The sequence below is a fragment of the Pongo abelii genome, chromosome 10 (genome assembly GCF_028885655.2).
Source record: "Pongo abelii isolate AG06213 chromosome 10, NHGRI_mPonAbe1-v2.0_pri, whole genome shotgun sequence".
NCBI lineage: Eukaryota > Metazoa > Chordata > Mammalia > Primates > Hominidae > Pongo > Pongo abelii.
In genome coordinates, this window is record NC_071995.2 from 98,869,611 (window position 1) to 98,881,786 (window position 12,176).

At 35.2% G+C, this 12,176-nt stretch overlaps 1 protein-coding gene across 3 annotated transcripts in view; it reads left to right on the forward strand.

Moving 5' to 3' along the window:
- The window catches only part of SCYL2 (SCY1 like pseudokinase 2), a 71,191-nt gene that overhangs the window by 15,662 nt on the left and 43,353 nt on the right, over nt 1-12,176 (forward strand). For all 3 annotated transcript variants that reach the window (XM_024257176.3, XM_024257177.3, XM_024257178.3), the window contains exons 2-3: nt 126-330; nt 9,723-9,880. In XM_024257176.3, the coding sequence (XP_024112944.2) occupies nt 154-330; nt 9,723-9,880 (335 nt within the window). In that variant the 5' untranslated portion in view covers nt 126-153. The remainder of the gene's footprint in view (nt 1-125; nt 331-9,722; nt 9,881-12,176) is intronic.

Below are 12,176 nucleotides of genomic sequence, written 5' to 3' on the forward strand. Positions count from 1 at the left end.
TTTTATCTATATAGGATTATTCTGTTCACTGTTTGGGAGATCTTACACTTTTCAAATTAAACTATGAATAAATGCTTATACAGATAAGAAATGATCAGTTCCCCACTATCCTTCTGTTTTTCTAGGTAACTATAACTACCCAATATTGCAGCCATGGAGTCCATGCTTAATAAATTGAAGAGTACTGTTACAAAAGTAACAGCTGATGTCACTAGTGCTGTAATGGGAAATCCTGTCACTAGAGAATTTGATGTTGGTCGACACGTTGCCAGTGGTGGCAATGGGCTAGCTTGGAAGATTTTTAATGGCACAAAAAAGTCAACAAAGCAGGTAAGTTTTAATTCAGCATCCAGTTGGAAAAAACACACATGCTAAGAACCATAAGATGCATGTATGCATTTTTATGTTAAGAAATGCCAAAAGTTCTTTAATAGGTTCTTAAATGGGTTCTTTAGTTCTCATTTTATCTTATGAAGTCATACAAAAAAACAAATGCTTTTAAACATGCTCTGAATCTGCTGGCTACATATATACTGTTTGACATACCATATCATCTTGAAATCTAATTTTGCTTACTTAATAAACATGTCAGTTGAGCAAACGAGTATATTAGATTGTAATATTTAGCAAAGTATATGTTTTAGGATAGAAATTGCCATGTTTCTTAAATTTTCTTTTCATATTTGTCAATATGTTACCGGCAAAATACCCGGTTAAATTTTTCAACGTTAAGTGTGCCTCAGTGCAGTCTTAGTGCTGGGATTACAGCGTGAGCCACTGTGCCCGGCCAAAATCACTGTTTTCAAAAGTCTTTTACTTCCCTACAAGTGAAATATATGGGTTGTAAAATGTAAAGGATTTCTTATATATACCTCCCAATGACTACCACAATCATACAGTTGTGGGTATGCATTATTTGCTACTTTTCCAAGGTTAGCTTATTTCCCAGGTAAGTACATTGAAGACCGAATTGGCTTTGGTTATCCTTTTATGAAATAGGAATCTTGGTCCTATGATAAATTGCTGGTATGTCATTTGTATTCAACCTGTTAAATCTTGTTTTTATTGCCATTTGGAAGTCTTTATTGAAATTCAGAGTTGATCTGCATTTGAAATGCTGACGATTTGTTACTTTTGAACATTGCTTTTTCTTCAGTTCACCATAAGCTCATCCAAAAAAGTAAATGGTTTCTTGAGTATTGACAACCTAAAAACTACTAATGAGGTCATGAGTTTTGTAAATGAACAACCTCCTCTGATTCTAGCACAAATTGCTTTTACAATCAGTTATATAAGGGGAAAACAAAATAACAAATTTATAAAATTAGGCATTTTTATTAAGGATGTGGTAATATATAATAGCATCTCTGTGTGTAACTAGAAAGGTTCTAGGTAGTTGTGGTAATATCAGTAGTTCATATGCTGAAATCTCCTGATGATGTTGGAACTTCTAGAACATGAGAACCAGGCACAAATGATAGAACCCCATTCTCAACTGCTAACTGTCAGCACTGGATTTTCTTAGGGAACTTTTCTACATTCCACTTTTTTTCTATATTTATTGCTTTGGAATGAAAGATGGTACACCAGTGAGCTCAGTGGATATAGGTTCAAATTTTCTTTTTTTGCCTCCTTCAACTTGCAAGGGTCAGAACTGAATAACCTGTCTTTACTACTGGTTAATTTTTTAAAGAATAGCTAAGTCCTTAAGCACCTTGACATTGAAGCATCATTTAAATTTCCCCTTTAATTGAAAAGTTTTAATTCTTTTTCATTTGTCTCATTTTTATTCAGTGAATCATACCAAATATAAGTCTAGAGCTGTGCTACCCGATATGGTAGCCAAAGTTAAATTAATTTAAATTCCTTAGTTGTGCTAGTCACATTTCAAATGTTCCATGGCCACATATGGCTAGTCTAGGACCACTGTACTGGACAATGTAGATATAGAACTTTCTGTCATTACAGAAAATTCTGTTGATAGGACAGCACTGATCTAGATAACCTGGAAGAAAAATAATGAAAAAAGATAACTGTTCTTGATCTCTTTTTCTCCATAAAGAGGCATTAAGACTCAGGGTGTCTTTTGTACCCTCTCAGTCTTTCTTGTGCCATATTGCAGTTGTGTTTTATGGCAGCATATATGATCTTAAATTTGACATTGACTTTGAGGTAAACAATGGGTTAGGGGTTTGGGACGGGGGATTTTCACACATAGTTTTAATATTTGAAGACGGCCAGGTGCAGTGGCTCATGCCTGTGATTGCAGCACTTTGGGAGGCTGAGGTGAGCAGATCACTTGAGGTCGGGAGTTTTAGACCAGTCTGGGCAACATGGTGAAACCCCATCTCTACTAAAAATACAAAAATTAGCTGGGTGTGGTGGCGCACGCCTGTAGTACCACCTACTCGGGAGGCTAAGGCAGGAGAATCTCTTGAACCTGGGAGGTGAAGGTTGCAGTGAACCGAGATGGCACCACTGCACTCCAGCCTAGGTGACAGAGCAAGACTCCGTCTCAAAAAAAAAAAAAAAAAAAAAGAATAAAACATTAAGATTTTTCAGCTCTTATTTGGATAAATTTACCAAATTACAAAATTTGTAAACATGTTGAAATTGATACCTCTTTAATGATAGCTTATTGGCATTTTAAGCTACTATTTGAGTTTTATACTAATGGTGTATGCTATTAATGCACTTCTAGAGCTGTTTAGTTTCTTTTTCTTTTCTTTTTTTTTTTTTTTTTGAGGCAGAGTCTCGCTCTTTCGCCCAGGCTGAAGTGCAGTGCCGCGATCTGGGCTCACTGCAACCTCTGCCTCCCGGGTTGAAGCAATTCTCCCACCTCAGCCTCCCAAGTAGCTGGGACTACAGGTGTGCGCCACCATGCCTGGCTAATTTTTGAATTTTTAGTAGAGACGGGGTTTCACTGTGTTGGCCAGACTGCTCTCGAACTCCTGACCTCAAGTGATCCACCCATCTCGGCCTCCCAAAGTGCTGGAATTATAGGCATGAGCCACTGCACCCGGCCTAGTTTCTTTTTTGAGTGTTAATTTAGAAGCAGCTCTTAGTTTCTCACTATTATTTTTTTTCTGGAATCTCAGCAGGGATGCTAAAGACATCTCCAGGTAATATATAGAGAATAAAAATTGTGTTGGCCGGGCATGGTGGCTCATGCCTGTAGTCTCAGCACTTTGGGAGGCCAAGGTGGAAGGACCCCTTCAGCTCAGGAGTTTGAGACCAACATGCGCAATGTAGGGATACTCTGTCTAAAAAAAATTGTGTAGTCTGATTAATTTTTAAAATATAAACTTATTTTTAATAACATGTTCAGCGTATTATAGAATATTGCACAAATCATGAGTGTACAGCTTGATAAATGTTCACAGTGAATACACCCATGTAACCAGCATCCAGACCAATAAAAAAACACTACTAATACTCGTGTCCTTTCCTGTCATTATCCCTAACCCCCTTCTCTCCAGGGATAACCGCTACCCTGTCCTTTAACACTAGAATAATTTTGCCTGTTTTTGAACTTTATTTAAATGCAATTGTATATACTCTTGTATTTGACCCCTTTTCCTTAATAGTATATGGATAAACTATATCTGTGTTGTTGAACAATGCAGTTTTTCTTTTCATTGATAGAGTACAGCTGTAGACATTCTTGTATGTGCCATTGGCACATATGATGCATTACCTAGGTATGGGATTGCTAGGTTGTAGTGTATGTGTTCATTGCCAAATAATTTTTCCGGTGTGGTGCCAGTGTACACTTCCACCAGCAGTTACAGTTTCTTCACATCCCTGCCAATCTTGTTATATAATCTTTTTAATTTTAGACATTCTGGGTGGAGGGTTTATTTAATTTTTGAAAATTCAGTGGAATATTCCCTGCTCCCCTCTCTTCTGAACTTTAAAAATGTCTGATAGGTAATTCAAACATAGAATTTATACCATTATATTTTTGTTAATAGCTTTCTAACTGACTTAGTCTTTTTACACAGTTTCATGTTTTCAGGCTTAAAATGATCATTTGAATATAGGTATTCTTTTCAAACATTGTTATGTTCTTTGTTATAAATATTTGAGAGGTATTTCTGAGGCAAATACTCTTGGTTGGATTTCACTGACTTTGCTAATTTTTAAGTTATACTTTATTTAAACTAGCCATTAAAGATGGAAATTTTTATTTTGGCCAAGCTATATATAATAATAAATGAGAAATGTTTACCATATACATACATACATACGTACATGTATGTCCTTTAAAAATTGGAATACTGTTATCTGTTAGGTAGGAATATTATGACTATCAAGGCTGCTAATTTGTTTAAATAATTTCCAATAAAACACCACGTACGTCTAATTTCTGTCTCAGCTATGTCCCTAATTTTTACCTCCTTTCAAGTAGAATAATAATTCTAGACTTTGAAATTTCTTTCAACTGTCAAATATCAAGCTAAGGGATTTATTTTGGGAGAGGATGTTTAAAAAAATGTGTGTGTATGTGTATATGTTTATATATGTAATTTTGCCTGGTCATGTGATATTTAAGCATTTATTTATTAAGCACTTCTGTTTAGTTTGACATAAGATTCTGTGTAGTCAAGGAATTACCCTTCAAAATTGATTCATTTAACATTTATGAGTAGTCTTCTAGTATCCTACATTTATTATGACTTCTTATATTTGCTTTTGCAGTAGACCTTTTTTCTTGAAAAAAAAAAATAGGGTAGATTTGTGTTAGTTTGCTTTAAAAGTTGTATTTGTTGATCTGATAGTTTTGCCCTACTTCAGGGGCTTCATAACATCTCCCTGAAATGACTGTTTCTGTGAGGATAGTGAAGATTGATTGAGTTCTAGTAATTATTATATAATAAATACTTAATTGTTGTTCATATTTTATCCACTCTGCCAAATGTTGGGTTGGATGTAATCCCTTCCTTACTACAAAATACACATTGTGTTATCCAGATGCCAGTATTCATGGATGAGGCTTGCTAATATTGTATATACAAAAGCATAATTAAATTAGAATAATTAATAGTTTTAAAATAAAGGAAACTTTTATGTGAAGCCAAATTTGCTAGTCATGTCACTTAGACAAAATATGATCATAGGCTAGTAATTTTAAGGGGTATATGTTTTTACCTTTCATTCTTCTCAGCAACTTATTTTTAATTTAATATAAATAAAAGTTTATATTTTGCTTTACTGTTTTGAAGAAGGAACATTATCCCAAAATCAGATGAAAAATGAAGTGTGTGATGCTTGACAGTCACCACCAACCAGTCATGAGGGTCCATAAAATAGAGATCTCGGGGAACATCTGTGTTCCAGAAGCCACCTCTGGTGCCTCTGAGGGTTAGATTAGTGGAGGTCGTGATCGCTGTTAGAGAATCGTAGACACATTACTATAAATCATGTAATTTAAATTTTATTACTTAAAACTATCTTGTTATCAACAGAGCTCAACTTCGTAGTAAGCAAAATTGCTTCTTTGGTTTTTTTTTGTTGTTGTTTTTTTCCAGAGAGGGAGTCTTAATATGTTGCTCAGGCTGGAGTGCAATGGCTATTCACAGGCACAACCATAGCCTACAGCCTTGACCTCCTGGGCTGAAGCAATCCTTCCACCTCAGCCTCCCAAGTAACTGGGATTACAGGCATGTGCCACCATGCCTGGCTCACAAGTAGCTCTTAAAAATTACAAATTAGGTCTATATCAAATGGGACATATACTGTGTTGTGACAAATACTACGGTCTTTTAGAATACTTTCGTAGCCTTTTTTGTTTAAATTAGGCTATTGAGAAAAAATACTTTTTAGTAAGTGTCTTTCTTTGCCAATGTTTTTAAAGAATATGCAATGAATAAATAAATAATAGGATACCATATATTGCTTATATTTTGTTCTAATTTTTGTATTAAAAACCCTCAATTTAACTACAGTTAACAGTTGTTGAATCTTAAGCAGAGGATGTACTGGATGATTGTGCTATTTGATCTTTTCTGTATATTTGAAATTTTTATTAATAAAAAGTTTAAAAATATTTTAATTAAAGATGATAAAAAGCTTTAATTGCTTATCTTTATTTACTATCAGTAAGCAATGGACATCTGAGTATCTTCTAGGCATAACTGCTGAGTTCTGTGGTAGATACAGAGACACATAAGACATTGTTTCTTCAAGAAGATTGTAATATATATAAGATGACTGGACTTTTGCATAAGTGATATGTGTTAGCAGAGTGGGTAGTATAGAAAAGTAGTAAAAGAAAAATGTAAGTTAGAAATTAGATTATGGTGTATTCTGATGAAAGGCTTTGTACAGTGTAATGGTTTTATTTTAGGAAGTCAGTATGAGGCCTGAGGGTTAACAGCACAACCTTGTTAACATTGGTTAATTTTAATCAACTGATTGAAACAGAGAAAGTATTTTTAAGATAGTTGATAACTCTTCTGACTTATTTAGGACTTACCTTTGACCTAAAACAATGGACTATCTGAGAGAATTTTGTGAGTTTTTTTTTCTTTTCTTTTTTTCTTTTAAGAGATTTGGCCTTACTGTGTTGCCCAGGTTGGTCTCGAGCCCCTGGCGTCAAACCATCCTCCTGCCTCATTTTCACAAAGTGTTGGGATTACAAGCATGAGCCACCATGCCCAGCCAGTGTTTTCCTTTTCTTCATGAACTATAGTGTTCCTCTTTACTTGTGGTGAAACTGCAAGAGCTATTTCATGTAGTCCTTTTTTTATATATACTTAGAACACCTTGAGCTGAGCACAGTGGCTGACACCTGTAATCTCAACACTATGGGAGGCTGAGGTGGGAGGATTGCTTGAGTCCAGGAGTTTGAGACCAGCCTGGGCAACATAGTGAGACCTCGTCTCTACAAAAAAATGAAAAAATGTGCCGGGCATGGTGATGCATGGCTGTGGTCCCAGCTACTCGGGAGACTGAGGTGAGAGGATCACTTGAGACCAGGAGGTGGAGGCTGCAGTGAGCTATGATTGCGCCACTGCACTTCAGCCTGGGTAATAGAGTGAGACCCTGTCTCAAAAAAAGAAAAAAAAAAAAAGACTTGAAAAATAAAACATTTATTTATTTTAATTTTTTTTTTTTTTTTGAGATGGAATCCCGCTGTGCTGCCTAGGCTCCAAAGTGCTGGACACTTTGGAGTACCCAGGCCTCCCAAAGTGCTGAGATTACAGGCGTGAGCTACCACGCCGGCCATAACACATTTAAATTGGATACATTTATAAAATGTGTTATAGCAGAAGACTTACTAAAATAAGATTGTGCACATGAATGGCAAGATGGGAACTTGAAGTTTTAGGTCATTTACTTTTAGTTCAAATTAGTATTATGTAAAACTTACCTCCTGGCTGTCCTGTGCCTCATAATGATCAGGAGTTAAGATTAGGTGTTTATATGAGTGCTATTTAAAGCTGTTACTCAGCCTAAATGACTGATTTCTTTCTTGAAGACATGCATCGTGTTTTGCTTTGGTGTTCCGTATTTTCCCTGTGTTATTTCTGGGGCGACAGAATAATGTCTTGGCTAAAAATATAGTCCTGTGGACTAACTGTGTTTGAAACTCGACTTTTTTTTAATCTTAGAAAACATTTATCTTCTCCACAACATCCTCATTTGTAAAGTTAATATAATATTTGTCTCATAGGGTTTCTGTAAGGAATAGAATAATTTCTGAAAAGTACTTAGCACAATGCTTGGCACATGTAAATATGCAAATGCTATCTTGTTATTTCTATTATATAAATAGTTGACTTGGGAACCTCTTTATTTGTAAGATTTTCTAGTAGACTAATGCCTGAAACTTTAGCTGTAGAGTGTATTATATTTTCATTTTTTATCTCATTTCTTTTATGACTCTGGTCTGAAAATAACAATGACCAAGGTTTGAGTTCAGGGTCAACATAATAAATGGCAGGAGTTAAATTCCATTTTAGGTTTGTGTGACTCTGGAAACTGGGCTCTTGATCACTGTTATATTCTTACGCTGCATGTTTATTTCTGTGTGACATGGGAATGGTATTGAGTTTATATCACATCATTTTGTTTAGCTTAATGTATTAATGTTCCTTATCAAGTTGACAGGTTGTTGAATCTCTGTCTTTCAAAGTTGATTCTTGACCATGGGTCTTGAATGTGTGTCATTGATCATATATATGTGTCATTGATCAGATGTGTGTCAGCAGAAAACTCATCAGTAATAGAAAAATAACAAAATACAAGTCTTGATGTTAGTGGTGTAACGACGTTAGCTAACATTAATTGAATATGTCAGGTGTTACAATAAGTTCTTTTTATATTACTGTGTCACTTATTCTTCAGTGGTCCTTTGAGGTATTCATACTATTATTTATTCTTTTTTTTTTTTCTGTTGAGAAAACTTGCCCAAAGGCAGCTGGTCAGTTGAAGGGAAATTGACTCAAAGTCTCCTCTGATCTAATGCCAGTGCTGTATAAATACATCCTCTGTTGTTTTATTGTAGTAAATGCTGCCTTATTCACAAATGCTTGGGGGAATGTTGTGTTTTAATTGAGTTACAGTGCTAAATAATTCCTTTTTGTTGCCACTTTTCAGAGACTTACTCCTCTAATATCCTTAACTCATTTATATACATAAGGAACCCTCATTTTACAAGTTATGTTTGAGAAATTTATTGGATTGGACTTTTGGCAGTGAATCTCTATGAGACGGTTGAGTTGCCAGGCTGATTTATGAAAATAATAATGCTAATGTAGCAAAAATGCAGAACAGAAGAAAATAATTAGAAGAGAAAAAAATGAGAATAAAATAGAAAACTAATGTCTTGGATATTGATAGTTGAGTAGCAGTAGGTTTAATTTGAGGCTTTCAAAGACATAGAAATTCTGAAAGAGTTTCAAAATCTTTCAAGGAATTTTGGAAGGCTAGCATTCTTTGCTAATTTCTCTTCCAGTTGATTTTGCGTTATTACCAAGAACACACATCAATGATTTAAGACATCACCTATCAGTAGAGCTGTTTTTTTATTGATTTGTTAAGAGGGGGTAACTAGATGAGAACTGCTTTTCTTTGGGTATCTGAGGAATAATGAAAGGAAGAAGATGGTAAGGAGGATGTGTGCTTTTAGTAGTATAAAATAAGCTGTGAATGATTTCAAAGAGAGGTGGTGGGAGAGCAAGTCCCTGTACTAGTAACCGTTTACATTTACTGCCCCTAACAAGATGGGGGATAGGAAGGTATGAGATAGAATATAGATTATTCATATGTAAAAGGTACTACAAATACATTTTTCTTACAAACAAGTACTCCCTGACATACAACCTTTCTTTCAAAAAGCATTTCAAGATTTTGTAGTATACTTCACGATTATCATTGTAAGTTACATTTTAAATTTTTAAACATTTTCTTTGAATTCTGTGTCCATAAGAGATTACTACACAGGAAACAACATATTGTACGTAATTAATATGTACCTGTGATAGCAGAATTCAAAGGTAAGGTTTTTCCTGTGTTCTTTAGATGAGGACTCTAGGTTTTACACCTTTTAAAATGTTTAGATTTACTATCATAAGGAAACCAACTCTTTGATATCAGAAAAGTATTACAATGGTGCTAAAATTTTTATGGCATAGTTATTTGTAGATTGTGACATTCATATAATTTTATTACTTTTCTATATTTCTTGACTAAAATTACACAATTCTTTTATTTAGGAAGTGGCAGTTTTTGTCTTTGATAAAAAACTGATTGACAAGTATCAAAAATTTGAAAAGGATCAAATCATTGATTCTCTAAAACGAGGAGTCCAACAGTTAACTCGGCTTCGACACCCTCGACTTCTTACTGTCCAGCATCCTTTAGAAGAATCCAGGTAAATTTTTATAAAAACTTACATAGTAGACTTCCTGAACAAATAGTTAAAAATAATTTTATATTTGAAATCTGTCTGTTTCAAGTATTGTCAGTGAAAAATTCTTATACTCTAAGTGTTGAGTTCTTATGCATTAGTTTTCTCCCTAAAATTTATTTGCATTGTCTATGTATATGACTCTCTTTGAAATATTAATACTTTCTTTACTTTTGCCATGATTCTGTACTTCAGTGGCTACCCTGTGCTCATGACTACAATAGTCAAAATAGAAGATGCAAGGGTACAGAATACAGTTCTTGCCTGAAAGTAGCTGTCCTTGCTAATTTGCTAGAATTTCTTGTCTCCTTTTCATTGATACAGTATTTAGAGGCCAATTTTGTGTGTGTGCCAACTACTGTTTGAGACACTTAACCTTCTACTATGCCTAGCATGCCAGTCCATAGCCCTCAGTTACTTTACCATCTATTTTTCTCAAGGGTGAGCTTGGGAAGTGTTACTGAGAATGACAAGAAAATGAAATTTATGTAATCTTGACTGGACTCTCAAGCTTGTGGCACTTTTAATACTGCTTTAGATACCCTAGCTTTATAAACCTTTTCGACATTACTTTTAACCCGAAATTTATGCGTTTCTTCCTTCTTTCTCAGCAGACTGTATTCCCCTCTCTTAATTCAGAAAATCTTAATCAGATCATTTGGTATTTGTGTCCTGTGGCCCTGTTGGCCCTTAGGATTTTTAAGGATAGGGGAAGAATGGGAAGGTGGAGGACACAGAGCTGGCAGGGTTCCAGGCTGTGTGGGATGAAGGTCCCATCTCCCTTCAATTGTACAGTTTTGCTTTTATCTTTTATTATATATTGAGTTTCTGCAATTCTTACTTTGGAATCTTCAATAACCTCTTTCTACCATCTCACCCTTCAAAGGCACAAGATCTTTTTTTTAAACATAAAAGGAAAAATACAAACATTTACTATGTGAAAAACTATGCTAAATGCTTTACATTGTTTAATTCATCTAATTCTCACAATTACACAGAACAGAGGATCAAAGAAACTGTATGGTTTTAAGTGCTGGAGCTAGGATTCATTTTGTCATTCTGATTCCTGAGTCTCTGTTTTTATTTTTTACTGCACCATGCTGCATCTACCCAAAAATATGCTCATGTGTCAGTTGATTGATTGAGACAGAGTTTCACTCTGTCGCCCAAGCTGGATTATAGTAGTGCCATCATAGCTCACTGCAGCCTCGAACTCCTGGACTCAAGTGATCCTCCTGCCTCAGCCTCTCAAGTAGACTACTACAAGTATGTGCTACCATGCCCAGCTAATTTTTTGATTTTTAATTAAAAAATTTTTTGTTTTGTAGAAGTGGGGTCTTGCTGTATTAGTCAGGCTGATCTCGAACTCTTGGCCTCAATTGATCCTCCCTGAGATTACAGGTGTGAGTGACTGTGCCTGGCCTCTTCTTTTTCTTTTTTAACTTTTGGGGTGGGGTTTCGCTATTGTTGCCCAGGCTTGTCTTGGACTCCCGAGCTTGAGTGATCCTCCTGCCTCAGCCTCTCAAGTAGCTGGGACTACAGGTGCATGCCGCTGCACCTGGCTTGCTCATATGTCTCTTGTCATAAAAATATTTTTTATTGCCCTTCTTTTCATGGATAAACCTACAACACTATAGTTTCTGTCTGTTATGTAATACTATTGTGAATCCTGTATCCCAAAGTAGACTGGTTTTTTTTCCCCACACTTATCCTACACTTTCCTGACTCTGTATTTGTTGGTGCTATTTCCTCTGGAGTGTTTTCTATCAGTGTCTCTAGTGTCACCTATTAGAATCCTACCTATCCTTGTTACTTTATGTTGTATTTACATGTCTTATATCTCATAATTACATTTCAAGTCTCTTGAGGGGAAAAGGACTATGAGTTATACTTTTCTGTGTCCCTGCAGCTTTTTGTATGGTGATTTAACTATTATAGAATTAGGAATTTATTGGCAACCATGAAGAGAGACAATTCAAAGATTACTTTAAGGTATCCTAATTGTTAGGTTGTAAAATTATAGTAGCATTGATAGAAATAGGGACACTTTAGGGAAGAAAAAGAGAACTTCCAGTTTTTAATGAATTAATAATACTGACATGACACTGGAATTACCCAAAGGAAATGCACTACAGATAGAGTAATTCAGATGACAGTCCAGAGTTGGTGATGTATATGGGGGTTAGTCACTTACAGGCAGTAATTAAAACCTAAAAAAAAGTGAGTGAGTTTTTCAAGAGTATGAGTAAAAGGAGCAGAG